The sequence below is a fragment of the Mytilus galloprovincialis genome, chromosome 3 (assembly GCF_965363235.1).
Source record: "Mytilus galloprovincialis chromosome 3, xbMytGall1.hap1.1, whole genome shotgun sequence".
Taxonomy (NCBI): domain Eukaryota; kingdom Metazoa; phylum Mollusca; class Bivalvia; order Mytilida; family Mytilidae; genus Mytilus; species Mytilus galloprovincialis.
Genome location: NC_134840.1, coordinates 49,400,488 through 49,426,921, shown reverse-complemented (window position 1 = coordinate 49,426,921; position 26,434 = coordinate 49,400,488). Strand labels below are relative to the sequence as shown.

General features: G+C 33.9%; 1 protein-coding gene across 1 annotated transcript; it reads right to left on the bottom strand.

Annotated features, from left to right (window-relative positions):
- Positions 1–1,562: 1,562 nt before the first annotated feature.
- LOC143068212 (beta-hexosaminidase-like) lies at positions 1,563–26,154 on the bottom strand. Its single transcript, XM_076242096.1, has 8 exons — positions 26,019–26,154; positions 14,805–15,509; positions 12,315–12,724; positions 9,549–10,283; positions 8,539–8,779; positions 8,009–8,261; positions 3,904–4,032; positions 1,563–1,702 (listed from the first exon to the last, which is right to left on the bottom strand). The coding sequence occupies exons 1-8, from the start codon at positions 26,065–26,067 to the stop codon at positions 1,624–1,626; spliced, it is 2,601 nt and encodes an 866-aa protein (XP_076098211.1). The 5' UTR covers positions 26,068–26,154; the 3' UTR covers positions 1,563–1,623.
- Between the last annotated feature and the right edge of the window lie 280 nt (positions 26,155–26,434).

Sequence of the window (26,434 nt, the reverse complement as noted above, 5' to 3'; positions counted from 1 at the left end):
GAGGTCTAGCGATGGTCCATATTTGGTCTTAATAACTTCAACAGAAACAAGAGGCGGGCATGTCAAAAAAATGTTGGAAGAAAAAAAAGAAAAAGAAAAAGAAAAAAAAAAACATTAGAAAAACAATAAGGTCTTTCCTCACGTAGGGGAAAGACCTTAATTATACAAATACAGGTGAACTCAACAAAGCTAGATTGATTTATGTCTCATCATTTACAATATTGGATTCAGCCATAACCGCTTATCTAATATCTAATGTATTGTCATATTTTCCTCGAATGTGACAAACTGAATATAACTCATTACCATGTTTGCTCTTACATGAGTAACACGTTGAGTGTAATATGTGGAACCGGACTTGCTTATCATTCCAGTGTACATGGGATCAACCAATGTTTTTTGTGGGGTTCGTGTTGCACACCATGTAATTTTGTATGTTGTGTTTTGAAAACAGTTGTCTGTGTATTAATAGAGTGTGCATGACACTATCCATTTTAAATGTACATCAACCGAACAAGAATAACAAACAGTCAAATAGGACAAATACCGAACTTATGTAAAGTTCAACTCTGATCTGATAATAGAAATTCGCAATTAAGGGTTCAAACATTGGACCATGTCCATCTTTATCTATGAAAGTACGCATAATCGAGGAAATTTATCACCACGCCAATGGCCCTTTACTAAGTACTCCTTAGAAATGATAGAGAAATCCTCTTGATAAGGGAACTATGTATTGCAATTCTATGAATGTATCAAAGGAGTAGGAAAGATGTCAAGTCCAATGTCTAAATACTACATTAAGACACACGCGTACAATTTTATATTAAACAATATCGCTATTTCATATAAAAAACGTTTTTATCGATTCGCTTCTTCCAGAGACTGTAGATAATACAATTAATTATCTAATTACTAACACAATTCCATATTTAATAGTCTTGTAATTGTTAAAAATAAATCTAATACCATAATTACAAACCTGATCTTGAACTAACCAATGTTTAGAAACTTACTTGTGACGTCGCTTTTGTGGCGTTGATCCAGTCGTGTGACAGACAATGCGTGGTTCTGTTGGGCTGTTTTTATGTGCTGTTCTAGATTGTTTTACGTGTTCGTTTTTATTCTGTGGTTAGTCAGCACTTCGGTGTTGACATGAATATCAATTATATGGTCATTTTTATAAATTTCCTATTACAAAACTTTGAATTGTTCGAAAAACCAAGGATTTTCTTATCCCAAGAATATATTACCTTAGCCGTATTTGGCACAACTTTTTGCAATTTGGGTCCTCAAAGTTCTTCAACTTTTTACTTGTTTGGCTTAATAACTATTTTGATCTGAGCGTCACTGATGAGTCTTATGTAGACGAAACGCGCATCTGGCGTATTAAATTATAATCCTGGTACATTTGATAGCTATTATGTAGACGAAACGCGCGTCTGGCGTATTGAGATATAATCCTGGTACCTTTGATTCACTATTCACAGAAACAAATAGATTTATGTATACTGTTGGGACCTTCCTGTCTGTAACTTAAGAGATATATTACAATAAATGAATCCATCAAAAATTATTTATACAAGAAATTAACAAAACATAGCCGTTGTTAATGACACTGTATCAGCCGAACGGATGAAGTGCCGACGATTTTATTGGAGAAAACTGAACAATTCGACTGGTTCTCTTGCCATCAGCAGATCTGTAAATTAAAACAAATTGAAGTAAAATTGCTTGTTATCAAAATACGGAGATATAGTATGAATGACAATACGACAACCATCCACCTAAACAAAACGTGATTTAAAGCAACTAGGCTTATTATATGAGCAAACTCCATACCCAGTAATTGGTATGTTATAAAAACCCTGACATTACAAAATGCGTTGAAGCAGCATACCTTGATGCACTCTTGCTATAATGCAAGTGTGTAATGTCATAAATTCGACAAACACTTAAAAAACTGAAACTGAAAATGTTAAACTAAAAATATATTATCAAATTGTTTAAATCATTATTTCTTTGGTAAGAATTTACAGTTTGGAATAATTTCATGAGTTGTATTTATTCAGTGGTATCAATCAGATGTGTATTTCTTAAACTTAAAGTTAAGATATCAATTTTCAAACCTTCAACCACAATCTTTATGACTATGCAGTGATATAATGATGTATCTAGGCTGTACAATTCTATTATTCAGGTGGATTACACCTTCAAATTAACAGTGCCTTTTCTACGCAAAATAGACATCGTGGCTACATATGTCATTTTTATGTAAAGAAAACATCACTATGCAGAGAAACACGCTGATTCTAACAACAAATATCAAAACATGGATTGATTAAAATACTGGACTTTTTGATTGACGACACATTTACTGATGAGTCACTGATGAGTCTTATGTTGACGAAACGCGCGTCTTGCGTATTAAATTATAATCCTGGTACCTTTGATAACTATTTACTGAGTTGTTCTAATGACATTAAAAAAGAAATCAAAATACACGAATGTGTTCTAATTTCAATTTAAAAAAAAATGATGATGACTTGTAACTATATGAACAACATCTGTTTCAGATATTGATTGTTTAGTTTATATTGACACATAGCGACGACTTCCAACGAAAATCTATATGACAAGAGCGAGGATTTGAACTTTCAATTTGTCAATTTTTAATTTCTCACCATTTACTATCGTCTGCTGTTTGTACATTTGAATGAATATGTTATTTGGTGCATTTTTACACTATACAAATGGTCGAACTATAATATTGTAACGTCATTTATACGAATACAAACAAACATATACTTTGTTAATTTGGCGAAAAAGTAACAACGTTTATCAAACAGAGACACTAACCAAGTTCAAAATGTAATCAAAGGATACTGAGGCACATGCGATTCCACGTAACGACTGTAACTAATTTGCAAGGTTGCTCTAAATATTTTTGATGGGTTTAAAGGCTTTTCCAGCACTATACAGGCCCCGGGTGAAATAAATTTTGAAGAGGATGAGTATTCAATTGGTGTTCGTTTTTGAGACTTATGACAGTATCCTTTTTCAATGATATCTCGTTTTAAGGAACTCTTGCAGTTTTTGTTAATTGTCTTGAATGTTATTAAAGATTGAGATATATTGAAAACCACAAAAATGTCAAGTATTAAAAGAAAGATCTACAAATAACAGAACCAAAATTGTTTTTGTTATTTTACTTTCAGCTTATGACTAAGCTAACACTCTTTGAGACCATAGATTTATTTTTGCAACTTTAAAGTTTAACATTGTGTACTTTACGACTATCAAACAAAGAAATAATGGTATGTGTTATCTGCATTTAACACAGAGTTAACGCGGCGTTTACAGGATATGCTCGCGAGTAAATGCCGCGTTAACCTTTTCCGGACGTCATTTAATGCTAAGTCTGGTATGGTATTGTCTATTAGTTTGTGATCGAGACATTATTTGTCGAAATGCGCATCTGATGCAGAAAAATTGGTACCGTTAATGCTATTACTACCACTGGGTCGATGCCTCTGCTGGTGGACTGTTAGTCACCGAGGGTATCACCAGCCCAGTAGCCAGTAGTCCGGTACTGGCATGAAAAATACGGATTTTTTGTGTTATTAAATTTGCTGTTACAAAATGTTTAAAATGATTATAAATTAAGGAATGTATCTCCCTCATGCAAAGCTCTGATTCCTTTCACGGATTTGGCAATACTTTTTGGAACTTTTGAATTATAGCTCTACATACTTTATATAAGCTTTGGATTTTACATATTTTGACCGCGAGCATCACTGAAGAGACATTATTTGTCGAAATGCGCATCTGGTGCAGAAAAATTGGTACCGTTAATGTTATTAATAATGTAAGAATAACGATAACAGATACAGTTATACGTACTTTGTCCTTAGGAACACAGGTGATCCTGTATATGGTATCGTTCTATTATTCCACGTCTGAGAGTTGGAACTATACTCGACACTCAATCCTGGAAAAGCCGTGTTGAATTTTATCTCACCGCCGTCTAGACTGCGAACAATTACGTAGACTTAGTATACATGCAATTTATATATATATATATATATATATATATATATATATATATATATATATATATATATATATATATATATATATATATATATATATATATATATATATATATATATATATATATATATATATATATATATATATATATATAAGACAATACTTAGTTATGCACTGCCATTTAGTAGAGAACATTGTTTATTGATTCTATTGTAGTAACATTTGTAACCTGACCTTTTACAAGTTGACCGTTTTGTGTTATCTTATTTTATATTAGTTATCAACTTCTGTTCTTTTGCTAAATAGCATAATGTGTTCCAGTTCCAATTATTATAATCAAGGACGTATAACTAACATATACGTCCTTGTTATAATTAAGATGTGTTTTCAAAAAAATGAAACGTAGCTCTATTTCAGGTTTAATCCACCATTTTCTCAATATGGAAATGCCTGTTCCAAGACAGGAATATGACAGTTGTTTTCTATTCGTGTGAAATATTTTAGCTTTTAATTTTTCCATTTTCTAAGGGACTAATCGATTTGAATTCGGTATTCTTGATATTTTACTTTTTTCTTGGATTACTTTACCAAAGAGTTATGAACACTTATAGCAATACATGCATATATAATGCTGATATAGACTACTATTGCACAAAGCATTAAGTATTTTATTCTGTTATATATGAGTGTGCTACACACCTTTCACATAGAGGAGCTATCCAATCGGTTAAACTCCTTCTTGCAAAATGTTGCTGCAAAATTATACCAATCATTGTTCAAATCCCTGTTTCGTTGCACTTTATTCTATAGTATCTATGTTCCGGACCATATGAGTATTTGGACCATACGCGTATGGTCATGACCATACGCGTATGGTCATGACCATATGCGTATACTCATATGGTCCGACCGTACGCGTATGGTCGGACCATATGAGTATAATACTCGTCTGGTTATCAACGGGCCGGACCATATAGGTATTTTTTTTTTAAATTACATTATAAAAGTTTCAATAATACAAAAACTGTTTCTAATAAAACAATAATAGTTACGTGACAATGTATTATTTTTATAATTCAAATACTACGTAAAGATTAAATATTGATGCCATATTATTTTTGTTATGTTTGCGAGCGAAAAGCTGGTCTTTTTGTAGTGCGTACAGTGATACCGATGTCTCGGATCATTCCGATTTGTCTACGGTGTTTTTAAGAAGCTCTATAGATCTCTAATATCGTAACATGATTGCAATATACCAAATTCACAAGACAACTTAAATAAACTATGTTACTTTCAAGTGATTTCTTGTGTAACAGTTCATTCAGAAATTTTTGGAATTTATTATTTTAAGTCGACATATTGCCATTCACTCGTTATAACAAATCGGTAATGACCATCGGTAATGACCATCGGTAATGACCATCGGTATGCCCGCGTCACACTGTCCCGATTTTTATATACGATGGACACCCGAATGCGAAAATTGTAAGTTCGTACGAAGTTGGTCCCGATCTCGTTAAAATACAAAAAAAATGACCGAAGCAAGTACGATGAATAACGAAGTCTATACGATGGTGCCGAAATTATATACGATAGCAAAAGATGGACATACGAAGGTTAACCGAAGACGGGTATTTAACCTTCATATCTCAGCCGAAGGCTACACGATGGATTACGAAGGCTACACGATAGTTTACGATGATGGCGCGATGGCCATACGATGTCTAAAAGACGTCTTGTACAGCTTACGATGCATTTGTATTATGTTTAATTCTTATAAAACTTAGTTTATCATCCCCTCGCCTACTGCATGTAAGTTGCGTGTAGATAAAATTGTTATGGACACTCAAGAACCAAAAGCTCACAACTTGGTATGGTTTTACTCGTTAAGAATATCTTAAGCGCTATTGACTTTAAAGTTCAAAAGTCAAGGTCACAGTGGCAGTTGTAATTTCAAGGTAATATCACCCTTGTGGACACTCTAAAACCAATATGCTTCAAAAGATTTTAACCACATTTGGTATATCGTTCCTCCTTGTAATGATCTGACATTTTTTACGTTCAAGGCCAAATGTCAAGGTCATGCAGATGGACCTGTTTGTTCTCCTTGAAATAGCATAATACACAGGAAATTGGTTGCTCATTTTTTTACCTGCTGATTCTAAAGACAATATTAAAGGTATTTCCAGTTACTGATTGTTTTGTTTAATTTCTAAAAAAATAGTTTATATATCAAATATGCATATTCAATTTACCATTTTCTGCATGTGTCATATACAAATATAGTGTCCATATTTGTCCCCAATATGTTACATACGAGGGGGTGCCACGCTCGGCATTGCCTTGTTTGAACTGTAAAATGTATGCACTAGTCTGAATAATCGCCCATAATTATTCCCATGTTTACTTATCTATCTTAAAGGTAAGGTAATGGGTTCGTTGATCCCTTTTATTCAAAAAGAGCTCTTTCCAGGAGAATATCATAATAATATAGGCAAAGGAAGGATGTGGGGAAAGCAACAAATGCGGCAAAACATGACATATAGAAAACAAAATGTTTATGTAGTAAACATTCGTGGGACAACAACTCAGACGATACATAAAAAATCAGAATAATGAAGAAAAAGTTAGTTTCCTGCAGTGTTGGTGTACGAGGCGCGTTTATGATTTTCATTATGTTACTTGATATGAAAAATTGACAAAAAATAATATTTTACTTGTAAAAGTAAATCCTGAGCCTGTAATAGCTGCTCTTCTTGTTCCATTTCAATTAATAGAAACAACGCTGTCGCCTTTCTTGTTCTCATAGAAGCATATTATATAAGCTCCATATTTTGTGAACGTCTTTCTTAACTGTCGTATTAGACTGACCAGTGAATATCGCGCATGGCACTTTAAATGTATTTTAGCGCGAAAATTAACTTACATTTAGCTGGATTTATTGCCGTCGTAGTTCCATCTTGTCGCCTTCGTACTTTTATTCGATGGCAACACGACGGGATTACGAGGTCTTCAAGAAGTCGTGTTGCCATCGTAAGACCTTCGGGTAACTTCGTGATTCATTCGTGTAGACATCGTAATGTCAAAACTGCCCGATGGAAACGATGGAAACACGAATGCAATACGATGTTCAAAGATGCATTCCCGGTGACATTACGATGGTGAGGATGGTAATACGAACTCAATACGAACCCTCAACATCGGACGCACCTTCGGGGATTTTTTAACATGTTAAAAAATTTAAAACCCTTCCCGAAGATGTCCCCGAAGACTAGAAAAAGTGGCCGATGGTTCTACGATGGTTAAAGATGGCACTACGAATAGCCCGATCTGGATACGATCAGTCCCGATTTTGAACATTTCCACAATCGTGTTGCCATCGGCGTAAAAATCGGGACAGTGTGACGCGGGCAGTATAAAATGTGTTTATTATAGTTTTGACAAGTAAGTAAAATTAACTATGTGAAACTTCAAATTTCTATTTAGCTAATCTTTTTATTATAATATAATAATAAAATTACCTATATGATAGCGTCTTTTTAATGAACGGTCATACCATATGAAGAGTTTAGAAGTATTAAAAGTAAAACTGTAACGTACAGAGTGTTAATTACCCCGACCATATGAGTGTGGTCCAAATACTCATTTGGTCCGGAACATCTACAAAGGCTACATAACATTCAAGGGAGCGAAAGGGCTTTCTGCATTTTATTCTATAGTTATTCAGTAGGCTATACACTTTCCTCCTTGGGAGATATTTTGTACTTCACTTTATTATATACATGTGTGTATAGGTAAACTAGGGAGACCGATTTATATAAGAGCACTGGTCTTGATTCCTAATCCCAATGATTGAATCTTTTGTATATTTCGTAGTTTTTATGTCTTTATCCGTGTAGCTATACATATAAAGATTTCTTTAATAAAATATGTTTGCAGTAAGTAAACTACATACTTTCCTCCTGGAGGAGGGATTCTGTACTTAATTCCTATGCTATCCAATCGGTTTAACTCCTTTTTTCCTAATGTTTCAGCAAAATTATCCCAATCATTGTTCATATCCCTGTTTCGTTTTATGTTTTCAGCCACACTCTCCCATGGTGCTTTATGCCAGGCACGTTCTGCCAAGGCCAGTAATCTTGGAAAAACCATATAATAAACGTTATCCTCACTTAATATCGTTTCCGACCAAAGATGACCTTGCACTCCTATTAAAAGTGAAATAACAAGTAATCTTAAACAAATTTTGCTGGTCTACTTAATAACTTGTTTTGTTTTGTTTTGTGTTCCTAATTGATAGATTTTTTAGCTTAAATAGCAAGACACGAACCAATGATCCCTCTCCGTTAAAAATTGAATTTAGCGAGATTTTTCATAAGTTTTTTTGTTTAAATCTATGGACAAATTACAAGGATTTCGTAACATATTCAAAAATTGTTGAATATGTCGATTAGAGTATCATTGCAATATAAAAGAGATACATACCTGCTATGTTTTCTGGTTTTAGTAACGGAGGACATTTGTTGTTATTTACACCGCAGACATCAGATTTACTTAGTGGAACTCCCATTCGAGTTACATCAATGTTTTCATATAAGTTATCGGGAAGGAATCCAAATGTTTTGTAAGAGTCCGTAAATCTCGGGGCCCAATACAATCCCCTCTCCTCTGGATCAGGTTCATATGGATGGTCGAAATAAAGGTGAGTTGCATGTGACATTATAACCTACAACATACAAAAATATTGTTGTTGTTATACCTCTTTCAAAACTGAAAAAAAAAAGACAGAGGATCTGCCTGCATGATCGTAGTCATGAAAGGGTCTGGGTGAGATTTAAAGAATAGAAAAGAATAAGCAACATATGCAGAATAAAGGATTAACAATTGTTTTATGATAACAATGGACCAAATATAAAATAGAGAATATTTGGGGTGTGACATTTAAAGATTAGAAAGTAATAGACCAAAAACATAAAGCAGTTGCATGTGACATTATAACCTACAAAAATACCCTGTCACAGACTTTATGCAATTACTAAAAATGAGAGGATTTGTTATAACTCTATGAAAAGCGAAAAAGACAAGTGGGTGTTCATGTTCGTATATAAGGGTGTGAATGGGTTTACAGAATAATGGGAACAATAGGCCAAAAAAACAAAAACAAAAATGGCCCCAAATAATCTTTCAGAGAATAATAGAGCAAAAAGTATATAAAATAGCGAATAAGGAGGTGGTTAGATATAATAAAAGTAGGTTGCATTTTAATAATTTTCTAATGTTTGAATGTCGAATTTCGAATTACTATCTCAGTTCCGAAGTACGGATTGAAACTAGTAATTTGGACAGAGTCAATTTCGCAGTTTTGTAATATCGATATGATTTTTATTTGATGCAATATTTCAAGGAACGATATGGTTATAAAGTTATTTAGGAAAGCGGTAATTTAGTATCTCACTAGGTAGTCAAGATTTATGATACCTAAACTTATACATTACCTTGTAACCAGAATTGGCATAATTATACGCACGCCTGGCTTCTCCCCATTCCCAAACATTATCCCAGGCATTACTGTAAACTTGATGGTTCTGATACATGCCTCTATTAAAAGGCATGCCATTTCCCGCATTAAACCCATCCTCCCATCCAGCTATGTTTAGTCCGTGATTAAAAGTTATATTAGCAACACGTTGTGTGAACAACATTTTTAATTCGTTTCTGATTGATTCAGCATCGCCGAAAAGATGAAGTTGGTGGCATTTTGTTGAATTAACCCATGCAGTATGTGCAACCTCATCGCCCCCAAAATGATATACATTCAAGGGATGGCCAGCAGCGGAATGCATTGCTTTTAATTCAGAAACAATTTTGTCAATAAAATCGTAAGTTGACTCGATGCAAGGATTTACTGCATTGTCTTTGAAATTTTGTACCGATAAAAAATGTGATTTATTATCCGGATCTATCAATCTGTACTTCTGTGCTTGGTTAATACTTGTTGTGTTGTATTTTCGATATCTTGCCTCCATAGAAATAATAGCTGCACGTGCATGCCCTGGCATGTCTATTTCTGGAATTACTTCAATGTGGCGTTTTTTAGCGTAGCTTAAGATATCTTTGTAATCTTGAATGGAATAAAAACCTGAACCGGAAGTAGTGTTGTAAGGACCAGAACCTAACTGTGGTATCAAACAAACACCCTTCTTTTCAGCGTGACATCGTTTAGAGCCAACCTAAAAAGATAGAATACAAGATAGAATGAATATATTTAAGGCCTTTTGCTATTTTTGTGATAGAAGATACGACAGTAAATACGTAAAAGAAATTATTATCTTCTCTGATTCACCAATACATCAGATAATTCTCCATCAATTCATAATCAAACAGTTTATCATTATAGATCGAAATGGACCAAAGACCTATATGTCATTTTTAAGTCCACGAAAAAAGAGACTTTTTAGTAATTTTAGCTGCTCCTAAGATTCTCATTTTTATCAGATTGAGTAAGCATAACATTTTTTTCAGTATTGTCATATACATATAGGGGAAAATGACTCGGAAATTCTAGAAAATAGTAAGATATTTTGTTTCTGTCTTATTTTCCATAATTGTCTCTGTTGTGAATTCAATTCTTCATATAAACTTTACGGAAGCCCAGTTAGGACCTCCGAAAAATATAATTTTAACTCGAAATCACGAATTGTATACTTCGTTATAGCAGATTAAATTTGTGATAACGAATTGGTGGAAATCGTTATAACATATTTTGTAATTCGTTATCACATTTTTTTTGTAATTTGTGATAACGAATTTTAATCGTTTTAACGAAATGAATAATTGGTTATAACAGATTAGATTCGTGATAACGAATTTGTAGAATTTGTTATTACAGTTTTTTTTGTAATTTGTGATTTCGGATTAAAATTCATTATCACAGTTTTTTTTTAGGTCATCTGAACCACACGGTTAAGTGAGCTTTTCATCTCACTTTGCACCCGTCGCTGTTCATTACTTTTACAATAAATTGTCATCACGGAAACCTTTTGTCAAAAGGGAAACAAACTTGACCACAATCAATTTAGTTTTAACGCGTTTTATTTGACTCAGGACCATAACACTGCAAAACATTGTAAGCCCACAATAAAAGAGAGACGAAAGATACCAGAGGGACAGTCAAACTCATAGATTGAAAATAAACTGACAACGCCAAGGCTAAAATGAAAAGACAAACAGACAAGTAAAAGTACAGAAGACACAACACAGAAAACTAAAGACTAAGCAACACGAAACCCACCAAAAACTGGGGTCGATCTCAGGTGCTCCGGAAGGGTAACACAATTCGAACTTGATCTGAAACTTGTCATGATAAAACAATGTTCCAAATATCAAACCGATATCTTGAATATTTTAGGGAATTTTTCCAAGGACCATAACTCTGCACAAAATTGTCAGACAATAACAAAATTTGAATTTAATCTGGAACTGTTCATATTAAAACAATATACCAAATATTAATCAATATCTTCAAGCACGAAGAAATAATTGTGGAAAACGGATTTGCCGGTCTGACGGATGGACGGTAAGACAGACAGACAGACAGACAGACAGACAGACGTGGACACTTCATCGGTAAGGTACTAATAAATACAGTAGGTAGGTCGTATAACAGAGTAAGGAGAATTGCCACTGGGAAATAATAGTATATGGGAAAGGGACAAAATATTTGCCTGGAAAAAGGCCAGGTATATATCCATTAAATAGAAGTAAGACGATGTGGTATGAGTGCCAATGAGACAACTCTTCAAAAGACGTGTTGAAATGGTGCATTGGATTTAAGTCACCATTCTTACCAAACGTATGACTGCGAAGTTTCACACTCCACACAGCCAACTGGAACCCCACTTTGGCAACGATTTTACTGCTGGTGTGAAGGGGGGATGGAAGACCTTAGTGACTCTATTTCAATTCGGGGAGGGGAAGGTGGATGGATTGTCGTTTAATGAGGACCCGCTGTAGTTTCATTTTCGTAAGTAAGTCTAGTGGAATTCAGATATCAATTCAGTGAAAAACACTAAATAAATCAATGTATTTACGTTGACGTTGTCAGTTTGTTTTCGTTTTATGAGTTTGACTGTACCTTTGATATCTTTTGCCCATCTTTGATTTACTTGTATTTGAAATCGGGAATGAATCTTCACTTTATTTTATCACAGTCAATTCTGATACCATTGGTAAAGATGCAATTTGTTACGTTTATACATTACCTCAATTAACTCTGGTAGATCATTGATTTCAATTCTCCAACCTTCGTCGTCGGCCAGGTGGAGATGCAATTTGTTAAGTTTATACATTGTCATTGCGTCCATTAATTTTTCCAGAACTGTCTTTGGAATAAAATTCCTTGCAACATCAATAAACATCCCTCTGTATTGAAAACGAGGTTCGTCTCGGATCTCCATCTGCGATATACTGCGTCCATGTGACAAAAGACTCAATAGAGACTGAACACCATATAACACTCCCGCATTTGTCTTCCCATTTATGATGACGGATTTTTCTGACGGATTCACAGTTAAAGTATAGCCCTCAATTGATGGTATGGTGTTGTTAACAGACAAATATATGTTGACTCCATTTGTTGATGCTGTATTACTAATATCAAAGTTATAAACATCTGCAAAGTGACTGTGCGTTAGTAAAGCATTATTTAGATATAAAAACAAGTAAACATAGTGAACAAGTAAACCGTACAGTGACCTATAGTTGTTAATTTCTGTGTCATTTGGTGTCTTGTGGAGAGTTGTCTCATTGGCAATCATACCACATCTTCTTTTTTATATATCATATAAATTGTTCTAAATTATATACATAAGTACACAGTGATTCAGTTTCAAATTTGTATACTAGTAACAATTCGAGAGTGAATTGAGAGAAACGACCATTTAAAATAAACCACCATTTAAAATAGACAGTCAAAAGGAAAACAAAACACAAATATCTCTATATATGAAGGTACATAACAAGAAAATATAACACGCTGTTGTAATCATTGTATCATACTATTCGATTTTGTACACATTGTGTGACTGTCAATGTAATACTTTTTTCATACATTATATCAAATATAAAAATAAGGAGTTGTGGTATGATTGCCAATGAGAAACCTCTCCACAAGAGACCAAAATGACACCGAAATTAACAACTATAGGTCACTAGATGACTTCAACGGTGAGCAAAGCCCATACCGCATATAGTCACCTATGAAAGGCCTCAAAATGTCAAATATAAAACAATAAAACGAAAAACTAACGGACTAATTTTAGCATAAAATAATGAATAAAAAAAAAATTTTATACAGCAAAAAACGACAACCATTGAATAACAGGCTTCCGACTTTGGACAGTCACATACAGTGATGTAACAATACACCATAAGACCAACTATAATCAAAAGAAATCAAAGTACTAAAGAACTGAAAATCGGATAACCGCAAGTTATGTTGGATGATAAATAAATGACAGGCGAGATGTAAAAATCAGTTGAAAAGGCTTAACTCGTCACTTATCAGATAGATACAAGTTGAAATACATCTAACAAAAACACAAAGTGAACGTGGACAGACCGTACATTATATCCACTGAACAGAAAGACATATCCGAGAGTATCCGCAGTTACTGACAGCTAGTTCAAAAACAATAATAAGCATTGGAACAGAAAATCATACATCTAAGACTAAAATATAAATCAGTATACATCCAATGGATTTAGTGTAAAGACGTCATACACAATAAGAGAAATACCTGACCTTGTGCAATGCCAAGATAGAGGTATCGACAGATTGTAGCGCAATGAATGCAAAATGTAAAAATAATATTTAGTTTGACTTTCATTGACTGATACAAAATCAATATTAATATCAATAAATAAATATTCAAAGACCTTTTTTTCAGAGTTGGCTTTAGATGAATATATTTTTTTTTATGTATTTTTGACATATAGCTCTTCAACGATTTTCGGTACTTATACATCTTCGGATTTCAAATGTTTGGCTTTGACCGTTCCTGATGAAGGTAAATCCAGAAAAGCGCATCGGACGCAATAAATTATTAAACGTGTTGTTTTCCATTTTTTGAATCGTAACCTTTTAAAAAAATATTTTTTGAAGGATCGATAAGGTTACCTGGATCGTTTCTAAAATTTCGGGATCGTAAAAATCTCAGTAAAAGATGTCGATGTACTATTATAGTTGAAATAAGTACAACCAAATCTTTATATCGAATGAAGAATTAATAAAAGATTTTAAGTAATATGTAGTAACAAAATGATTTTAAAAGCCTTTTTTGATCATACAGTAACGGAATAGGATTTCATGATATTTACACATTGGGTCAGAGTATGAAATTTTGACGCGTTATATCAGTTCTTCTGGTGTTTGTCATTTTGTGGCAGGACATGATTTTGAACATATTAAATCAAGGCATGAACACGAACGCATTGTGTTTCAGTATGATGTGTTAGATATCCTGTGAAAGACAATGCTATAGTCATTGTTTCAGGGCATTATGTGTAACTGTGTTGGAGCAAGATTTAATACACATTGTGTAAGGGTATGATTTAAAACACATTGTGTAAGGGTATGATTGTGTACATCTTGTGTGAGTGCCCGAATTAAATGTTATGAACAGAAAGGAATAGTAATTGCATCAAGTCAATGATTTGACGATTGTTTTTCACATTGCCAACAAGCATCCTACCTGTTAGGAACGAAGCTTCATTGTCCAGTCCACTGTGGACTATTGTCACCTTTCCACTTATATCGAGTAGTTTGGTAGTGTCATGGTTAGACATTTCTTTTGGAGTTGGTATGACCATTTTCATCTGGACATTAGGATTTGTTACTTTATAACGTTGATAACGTGCCATAGGAGAATAAGGGTCGTATTTATCTGCTTTCATTCGCTTCCACTGTTTGGCGTTAATAAACTCCCTAACAAATCCTTCCTTAGTACTATCAATAAGACGTGCGTTTAACCCATCAGCCGTAATGTACCAGTTTGGTGCAATATCTGTTTTAGATACAGCCCAATTGGCTGCATAAAAGGTAATTTCCCTCTCTCCATTCGGTGGTAAATCGATGAATCCGGTGGTAGGTGACATTGAGAAGAGACCGCCGTTTTCATGTCTCAATTTAAGATTGACATTTGGAAGAGTATATCCCTCTGGTTTAGCATACAGACCATCCTCCGAAAGAATGTGCTTAGATTCTACAATGAAAAAACTATAGAAAAATATTTTCCAGTTAAGTCCTGACAGAGACGTCAACGCCTTATTGCTGAAAGTCACTTTGAAGAGATGCTGACTTCCATCATCAAGATTCTCGACAACATCAACTTTTATGTCCAACCCAGAAGCGATTTTATCTAAATCCAGTTGTGTTACTATCTGTGAATTTACATAACCTGCAATAGAAAACAAACAATATCAATTTATTGTGAGGAACGACTATACCTAGAGCCGTCATGTCAGCAGTTATCATTGTACTTTCATCAAAGTCAAATATGTTGTCCTGTTCTTTATAGTTCTAGGACAGCTTAGCTGAATTATGGCTGTTTGGGTGAAAGACCGACATAGTTAGTTGCACAATTTCTAACACAATTCGATATTAAGATTCTTGTAATTGTCATGAAATACATCAAATAACATAATTAGAAACCTGTGTGGTTCTATTGTGCTGTTTTTATTTGCTGTCCTAGGTTGTTTTACGTGTTCGTTTTTATTCTGTGGTTAGTCAGCACTTCGGTGATGACAAGAATATCAATCATATTGTCATTTTTATAAATTTCCAGTTAACAAAAGCATGAATTATTCTTAATACTAAGGATTTATTATCCCAGGCATGGTTCGTTATCTATTAAGCTGTTTGTGTAGTGTCCTAAATTAATTATAGTTTTTCGTTGTTATTGAATTTTTCGTTGTTATTTGAACTTTTCGAAAAGCTAAAGGATTTTCTTATCCCAGGCATAGATTACCTTAAGCTAAGTTCACACTGCCGATCAGATCAACTCGATCAAACCCGATCAAGACAAATTAAGTGATCGGGAGACTAGTCTGACTCAATCGACTGGACTGGTTGGGCTGGTCTACCTTGGTCGTCATCGATCTGACTTTCTACCCGAAAAATTTTGACATGTCAAAAATATTTGAGTAAGGATCGAGAAGCCAGTCACTCGAAAAGAGATCGAGAACACGTAGAATAGCGGTCGAATTCATCGGGAAGGGATCGTGTAGGAATCGAGTTTGGTCGGAATACAAAAATTTTACAAATCAGTACTCGATAATTTCGACCTCTACTCGACTAATGACCGATCATTTTCAGATTAACTCGACCAATGCCCGATCGCTTTCATATCATTGCGACTTCTATATTTTATTTGATTACAGACCAACTCGACCAATACCCGATCCCTTCGCGACCGCCTTCGACTTCTCTTCGATCTCCACTCGGCCATACACGAGAACAAATTGCTGCTACACAATTTTCTCAAGTGTGTGCAGATCTGATTAACTCTCATAAATTTACTTCTGCAAAAAGATATTGGCAACATTATTTTCAATTTTACAAAAATTCCTCCATGTACAGTACTAATCCGTACTTTTGCAAGGAGAGGTAAAATTTCAAAAGAGAGACAAAATATCCCAAAGGAACAATCAAATTCAAAGGTCGAAAACAAATCGACACAGCCATGGCGAAAAACAAAAACCAACGAGAGAACAAACAGCAGTCCACATAACACAACATTATAGAAAACTAAAAACATAGCAACACGTAACCCAACAAAACCTTGGATGATCTCAGTATTTCCGGGAGGGAAGAAAATCCTACATTTTTGCCCCGGTGAATTTTTCAAATATGAATGTAACTGTGCAATAAAATTCATTATTAGACTGCTGATCTTTCAAAGTGGGTTTATAAGAACATCAAGATTATATTTTACCTGTTTTATGGGCTATTTTCTGTTTGACTGCCCGTAGTTTCCGTATGTCCAAAATTGTTTTTAGGATAAAAAAAGAAAAATTGCCAATGACACAGAAATTATTAAATTCAACTATAGGTCATCTTACGGCTTAAATTTTCGTTCAAACCTTTTGACACAATTTCTCACAAAAATGACACGAAAGACAAATATTTTTGATTTGATCGCTTGATAAATATAAGTTACCAGTTTCAGAAAAGGTATCACTCCAGGGTATTGAAATTCTACTCTGGGCCAAATTTTGGGGAATCATGTGACATCTTTGCCCTCATTTTGCAATATATTTTAGCAAAAACATGCATGTTGTTGTCATACACCAAAAAGAATTATCTTTCACCATTCAACTATTGGATATCTATGAAAAAACACTGATTACATACATATGTACATATATGACACAAACAGTACGCTTTATGTATAAGAAAGAAAGGAAAAGGGGATGGTAAAATTTATGTATATTGCTATTCAACGTAAGTACTAATCCAGTGACAAATCTCAGTTTGTGGTGTCATTTTCAAGAAAAGAGCAATATAACTCCCATCATATATTAGCGTCTACTATGAGGATTTTTTCATAAACATTTGGTTCCTCTTCGTTGTAAGTGCAAGTCTTTCATACTGCCAATACAATGGTCGTCGTGTCAGCAAATGCCTCGCCTAGATTTCTCGGCGCCCGTTGCTGTCTACCGTGACATCCTAATGTGTCTTCTATTCTCTCTTCAAGCTCCGTCACAGCTATTAACCAGTCTCTCTGAGCTCTTACCACCTTGCCCACAAATGAAATTGCTTTATTTTATGTAGATATTTTGAATGTATGATTTTACTCAGGCCTTCTACTGAATTTAATCAAATAAACAGATATGTGTCCATGGGACACAGATAATGTCCAATCTGACATTAAACAAATTCGCACTTAAACTGTGTAATTGTTCTAACCATTGTGTATACGTTTCATAAAATTTGGTTTAGCCAAAATAAAATTAGAAAAACCGAAAACTGATATTTTTGGGACGTACGGACGGACAAGGGTAACACAATGCCCATCCAAAAGCGGCGGGAAATAAAACATTCGAACGTTTTTAGGTAGCAATACACAGTTAGGAAAAAAACTTAAAATTGACACTCATAATTTTTGAACACCCTCTTTCTCCTCCTGTCTAACAAAAGAAGGCTTTATATGTGTGTTATGCATGTATATACTTATAGAAAGAGAATCTTCCATAGATTTGATTTCTAATGGTCATAAGGGTGAAATATAATCCCTTTTGGGTGTAACCATGGCAACAATCTGCATTTCTTAGATACAAAAAAGGGGGGTGAACATGTCACAAAAGTCTCCAAAATTTGGTCTAAAGGAAAATTTCAATCAATTAAAGTGATACCTTTCCTGAATCCATAGGTTTATATCTATCACGTGGTCCAAAAAAAATCATATGTATTTCTGCTCGTTTTTCCATAAAGTTGAATTGAAAAGATCGAGCGCAAAATCTTTGTTGATATACTGAAATTGTGTATAACTGACCAATTCCCGACTATCCTTATGGCCCATTTACGATCCGGTCGATCTGGTCTGGTCCAGATCAGGCTGAGATTGAGTATAGTTGATTTGGTCAAGCTAGTCGAGTAAAAATCGTGTAGAGGTCGTGAATCGATCGGAATTATCGAATGTCGTTTGTTTTTGGTGCACTTCAGTGTTCTGTTGTTTCGTTGTTTCCCTCTTATAGTTGATGTGTTTCCCTCGGTTTTAGTTTGTAACCTGTTTTCTCTCAATCGATAAATGACTTTTGAACATCGGTACACTATTGTTGCCTTTACTTGCCAATATATTTATCTGCAACGAGCTATGACTTATCATCTTGTTAACAAGTCATTAGTTTTCTTCTTTTGTATTACAAAGGTAAACAAAAGCATAACACATTTATAGTGATTGTCTATTACACAGCTATCTTATAAACAAACGAAGATATGGAGTAATCGTCAATGACACAGATAATGTATGAACAAAGGGTTATTTGGAGTAATCAATAATGACACAGCAATTTTCGTATGAAAAAAGTGGGATTTGGAGTATTTCTAAAACAAAACAAAACATGACGAATGCGAACAAACGGAGACTTTGAGTCATCGTCAATGACACATCGATCTTATGAACAAAGTTAGATGTGGAATTTTTCTCAACAAACGGAAATTTATGATTGATGAGCAAAGGGGTATGTGTAGTTATCGTCAAAGTCATTGTTTACATGTAAATATCAGTGAAACCTTATTTACCAACGAAGTTAAGCAGGATTAAGATTTTCGAACTTAATGCATATGGCATTTCATTATATTGATAAGAGTTTCTAAAATTAAGTTCTATCAGTAGATTCAGTCATAACTTCAGTGATGATAGGAATCGAAACCGTATTTGGAAGGCCATATTATTTACCTCAATTTGGGATAGACTCTTCAATTTTAAAGGGACTAAAGAGGATGAACGGATCATATCAACCCCAAAAACAAATATAATACAAACCAAAACGAAAAAATATAAACAAATATGAATTGAAAACAACGTTCAAACCTACGATTGCGTTGGATACAAACCGCAATTTTATACGTAGTCATGCCAAACAAATTTCTTGGTAGAGGGGTCTTATTGCAAAACAAACAACATTTCCCAAAAGACCAAAAACAGTGAAAACGGTATATTTGAACACAACGATTTTGACTAGCAGGTCGAACAACGGTTGTTCTTAATCCATGCTGTCTGTCATTGACGATTGCCAAATGAAGGGATGACTAGATGTAACAAAATGGATCTGAATTATCACTTAAATGCCAAACAAAAAACAATAAACGTGCGGAATAGATTGTATACCGTGGACAAAAGGTGCAAAAATTAGTACACCATATCCGGATTTCGACAATTAATGTCTCTTTAGTGATTTTTGGAATCGAAACGGTATTTTGAAGGAGATGCAGTTAACATCAATTTAGAATAGAGTCTTGAATTTTGAAGAGTTGAAATAGGATGAACCAATTACTAGTATATCAAGCCGAACGCAAAAATAATGCAAGCCCAAAGGAAAAAAATATAAATAAGTCTGAAATTGAAAACAACGTTTAAACCTATGATTCCGTAGGATAAAAAACGCAATTTGTATGTGTGTGTATGTGTTCGTGGAAAAGGGGTATAAAAACAGCAAAAGCAACACTTTCCAAAGACCGAATAAGTGAAAAAGTATATTTTAACAAAATGCATGTGACTAACATATAACACATATAAATGTTGAGACATATATTTAACTGTCTTTTGATATAGTGTCAACTCTATTTTAGCTCTGATTCTGACTGAGGCTTATTTTGATATAATGACATGTATTTCATGATGTAATGTCTTACTGTTGACTTGATTGCTTCAATCATTGTACTTGATTTATATGCTCTTTATTCGCCCTTTAGTTTGGAAAATAAAATATTCTATTCTATTTTCTATTCTAAAGTATAATGATTTTGGTACAACAATAGAGATGTTCCTTTCAAATTTGGCCTATGAATGATTCAATGGGTCAGTAAATTGGTATCATTAATAATGCCAGACAGACGATCAAGACAACGGTATACCATAATCTGTTCCGTCTTAAAACACAGGCGTATAAAAATGTATACAACTGAAATATTCAATCAATTAACTCAATAATAGTTTGATAATGATGTTTGGTTGAGAGTTAAAATTACTACTATCGATAAAATTGTTAAATTAGGGTAAAGAAATTGTGAGAAAACCTAAACAAAAAATAGAATTCGTCAATTAGTTTAGTAACTTAATTCTTCAATTAATTAAGTGACTTAATACACTGACCCCTGTAATTGAGGAAGTGAACTCGAGATGATTCCAATTTCTCTCTCCCTTACATTTTTTTTTGTCAGTGATGCATAGATTATCCCTTGTTTCCTACCCTCTTCATATGGTTACTTCCCTGAAATTGAGGGGTGAACATTTCTCACTTCTATCCTTGTTTATTTTTTTTGTGAAGCAAAGAATTTTTCTATGTTACTACCCTCGTCACCTGGTTTTCTCTAAACTCCCAATTCCCTCCATCTCACTACAACTCATAACCAAGCCTCTAATTAAGAATCATGTCCACCTCAGGGGCTGATTAGTAAGGGGAAGGTACGAGGGTTGGAACCCTTTTTCTCCTGGGTTGGGAACCCCTTTAAAAATTGGCTGGATATACCCGCTCATAAATTTCATAAATTTGTATCTTTACAATACACTAAGGATCCTCTTCGTCTGGTTCCCGTCCCTGTAATTGAGAGGTGAACATTGGGCAGTTCCAACTTCCATCACCTTTACATTTTTGTGAAGCATGGAATTTCCCTCCTCACCTGGTTCCCGCCCGACTCCCAATTCCCTCTAACCTTACTCCCTCTAATTCCCAAGTCTCGATTCAAGAATCATGTCCACACAGTGGCGTATTAGGGAGGGGAAGGTCCGAGGGTTGGACCCCCACCTTCTCCCTAGTTATGAACCCCTTTTAAAAATGGCCGGATCCACCCGCACGTATATTTGTTATCATAATTGATATATATATATATATATATATGTCGCTGATCTGTAACAATAACATCTCCATGCCTTATATATATATATATATATCATGTACTGTATTACGACGCTAGATTAAAACTGACGAGGAAAGGTAACACACGGCCACCGAAAGCTTTTTTATTTTGAAGCCAAGGTGGTCGTGTGGTCTAACGCACCGGAGACAGTCCAGGCGATTTGGTGTCACGATATCTCAGTAGCATGGGTTCGAATTCCGGCGAGGGAAGAACAAAAAATTTGCGAAAGCAAATTTACAGATCTTACATTGTTGGGTTGATGTTTAGACGAGTTGTATATGTTTGTGGCATAACATCGTGGCCACAAGTTAATTGTTTTCTGTTTAGTATTAAATTTATATTAAGATCCATTTTGTTATATCTTGTGATCAATTTTATTTGGCAATCGCCAATGGCAGTCAGCAGGGTTAAAGAACATCAGTTGTTCGACCTGTTAGTCAAATGCGTCTTGTTTAAATATACTTTTTCACTTTTTTGGTCTTTTGGAAAATGTTGTTTGTGCTGTATTTAGACCCTTCTACAACGAAATTTGTTTTACATGCACACGTATAAAAATTGCGGTTTTTATCCAACGCAATCATAGGTTTGAACGTAGTTTTCAATTTAGACTCGTATATATATATATATATATAAAGTGACTGAATAAATAGTCAACGATCAATCTTACAGGGCGATGGATCATGTAATATGATTCTGTACACTACAAAATATAATATATAACAAGTCAAAAAGGATACAACATCACCATTAAATAACTATAAAATGAACAAATATTAGATATTTCGGATAACGGATATCCTTCTTCAATAATAGCACGATGTCATATGAATCATGTCAAAATATTCAAACTGAGAAACTTTTTCTAAATCTCGAAATTTATACAATTTAAGCGAACACCACAGACGCTGATACAATTTTAAAATTTCCAAACACGGCGCAAAGATTACAAAGATATGCCAAATGAAAATAGTTATTTTCGATGTGAACTGGCACAACTCCAAATTTCCAAAGGTTGTGACAGTTTAGATGTTATAACTGCATTGAGCGAAGTCCTCAAACAAAAAAAATCAAAAATGTCCTAACCGATCCAAGTTTGTATAATATTTCAAATTTGACAACGGTAGGGCAATTGCAACAGAAACTACATATTTAAGCCTTCCAAACGAATAGCAGTCTAATAATGATTAGAAAAATAAGTTTGATCTAATGAGGTAAAATAATTGAACGTGGCTACGTACTTATACATCCATCCCGAATAAGTGAAGCCCTGTAATTTAAACTGGTATTTTAAAAAGAATTTCGAACTGTAAAGCCAGTACTAAAGCCGGAGTTACTGGAAATAAGTGATGACAGGAAAATGAGGGACTCATTCTATGTTTTTTCATTTATGCCCTCTGGGGAAACTGTCCGTAACTTTAGTATCCAAAATCTTTCCCGAGCGACTCTGTCGACCTTCGACCAACCCTCGTTGTGGTCTATGATTGTGATGGTAAGGTTTCTGAGATCAGCTTGTGTGTGCCCAGGTGATCTCAAATGACGACTTATGGGTAGGTCGGGCTTGCAAGTGGAGTCACTTCGATGACCATTCATGCGTTTGTTGAATGGCTGCTCTGTCTCGACAACATACTGCATGCCACATATATATATAGATAGATAGATGCAATACTCTAAGGAGCAAATTTGAGAAAATATTAAATATTTGAATCAAATAGGAACAACAACTAAACATGCTAAAGGAAATCTTCAGTATCAAAGACAATGTCATCCGCAGCAAAGCCGTATGATGACCATGATTTAATAATTACCACTATTACAGCTAACAGTAACAGTTATCTAGACTATTGAACATAAATAAACAAATATATAAAAAGAAAGGATTATGTATGAACCCACACCTTGTTCGGGAATTACCCAGTCCCATTGGTGCATGCATTTCGTAATGCTTTACACAGTGTGACCTCCCTAACACTTTCAATTGGCCAGAATACATAATATGCAGACGAGGCAAATCGATGGTGAAGGGGTATTCAGAAAAAATACATATATCATATAATAAATCAAATGATACATTCACGGAAGTGAAGAGAAACCCTGTTTTTTTAAAGCATGCTTTTTTAATATAAATTCACTGATGGAAATTTCCTTAATGATTAAGTATCCATCGAGCTTAATCGATTCTTAAATTGAGGGTTGGTAAACTGCAATGGAAAAAATTGAGTCGTCTGCAACGGTCAAATGTTCTCCCTGGATGGAAAATTTCGAAAATTTTGGTCAAACAAATATTTCTTTTGTTTATATTGTTGTTAATTAAATATATATAAAATAATATATAAAGCAACTTAATAAATTTAAAACAAGACACCTCTGTTATATTAAAACCAAGAATCTGATATAACCTAATAATAGAACTTCCATAACAATCTTTGATAACCTTTTAAAAAAGGAAATGTGTTCCAAAATTGCAGTAAAAAAAAAATCTATTTATTTCAATCAAATTCAAATAACTTTTGTCAAAATTAAAGACATCATATATACACGCACTTTAATCAGGTTAAATAACCTCAGTGCTAGTGTGTTTTACAGGTATGAAGAAAGTTTTATTTTTCTTAAACTCGTGTATTACCTATCTAGTGAATTCAAAAGGCCTAAAGTTTAACAGGATGTTGCAATTTAGAATTTAATACTCTTTGACCCGGTGTGATCTGTTTTACATGTTTAATGAGTTTGCTCTAAGCAGGAGGTATTAATTTATGTTTCATCACTAATCATAAGAACAATTTTATTAATTTCTTTAAATTTTTATTCTTCTTTCAATTTTATATTTATCATATAAACAATATCCCAAACTATAATAATATAATATATATATTCCTAATATAAGGTTAAACAATTTAAGTGATTTTGTTGGCTGTTGTTGTCTCCTTAAAATATATAACTAGTGTATGTAACCATGAAACCTACGTTGTTTTTATTAAGAATTTTAGAAAATGTAAATTATCTTAAAAAAACCACACACATGTCAAATAAGAAGCAACTTAATAAGGTTTTATCACCCTCAGTGTTGGTGAAAAATATAGGTCAAGTACAGGTTGAGAACGGGTCAAGACTGTTTCAGACTGGTCGAGTAATAGTTCAGACTATTTGCAATGGCAAATATCAGGTCAAGTACAAATCAGTACAGTCGAGTATGGTTTAGACTGGGGTCGATTAATGTCGAGTAAAATTCAGACCAATTCAGCTTAGTCGAGTAAAAATCAGTAGAGTCGAGTACAGATATAGGCCATTTCAGACTTTTAATTGTTTGTAGTGATAGTTGGCTAACTACAGGATAAAAAAATGTTATCGCATTTAATATACTAGTAGTAAGATGTTACAGTCAAAACACATTTAAATACCTTCACGTTAATTTGTATCAGTATCTACAGAAAATAAAATGGGTATTTTGTCTATGGTACAATTCAATATATATCAAAAAATTGCATTGTAACGCTCAGGCGAGCTGATATCAAAAACAGAATTTGGAATTTATCTATCTCACGAATTAAGAAAAAAAAACTAAATGAAAGGACTTTCTGATTTGAATTTTCCTCGGAGTTCAGTATTTTTCTGATTCTAATTCTTATATGTAACTTGCATATTTCTGATCAATTACAACCGATTATATATACACATGTTTAACAAGCTTCAAACACAAAGAGCAAATATAAGGGACAATAGCGCTAACAATCCTTTACAGTTTGATATGTATGAGTTGTGGTATAATTGCTAATAAGACAACTATCCCCAAAAGTTCAAATGAAGTGAATGTAGGTTATCATAGGCACCCGTACGGCTTATAACAAGTTAAATACATACTGTATAGTCGGCTATTAAAAGCCCCGACAAAAGAAATATGATACAACATATTCAATTAAGAAAAAAAACGGCCTTTTTTATAACAGAACGATTCCGCGAATAACAAATATGACACACATGAACTAACGGCAGACACTGAACTCCTGACATGGGATATACACATTAAGAATGTGGTGGGGTTATACATGCTTGAAGGCACAAACTCTGTCATTACCTAGATAGTGGTGTAGCATCACAACTTAAGAAAAAAACTAATACTAATCTTTAGAAGTATACTACATAATAACAATTGTAACATGTAATTCAGAATTTTCATATCATGTAAACTGAGTCTTGAGGGCTTCGATTGTAATTGTAATTCCCTTTTACATATCTTTTTTTAATGAACAGAATAACAATTACTTTCCATGTTACAACATTCAACACTGTAAATAGATCCTTTATACAAAATTTGAATATACATATAACGTACCTGCCACCAAAAATATACAAACATGTACCATAAATATTTTAACTTCCATTTTTCGGTTCGTACATTAATTGAGTTTGTTTACATAAAGTAACACCGTAATTTTATAGAAAGACGAGTCCCTACAGTCCCAGACAGATAATAGTTTTACGTGATTGTGGCAAACCTTAAGCCTGACCCTAGTCTCGGTTAAACACGTATCAGTAAATATTTTTGCACTGCAGTTGACTTCTTGACAAAAAAGCAAGATATAAATCTATTTTGATTTTAACCTTCCATTGCATGATTGTAACTTCGCATTTTTTTTTAATACTTCAAGGGAGAAATATTTATAATAAATTCAAATTTACAAATATTTCTTGTTCAAAATCATGACTGGTAAATAGATTGCACCATGTAACGGACAAATTTTCCGTTGA

What these genes read in the sequence shown, in the direction of transcription:
- LOC143068212 (XM_076242096.1), bottom strand. Translation starts at nt 26,067, where the DNA reads ATGGAAGTTAAAATATTTATGGTACATGTTTGTATATTTTTGGTGGCA. An exon ending in ATCTACCAGAGTTAATTGAG is followed by an intron (nt 10,284 to 12,314) that starts GTAATGTATAAA and finishes CTATCTTTTTAG; the next exon opens with GTTGGCTCTAAACGATGTCA. An exon ending in ATCCCTCCTCCAGGAGGAAA is followed by an intron (nt 4,033 to 8,008) that starts GTATGTAGTTTA and finishes AATTGTTCGCAG; the next exon opens with TCTAGACGGCGGTGAGATAA.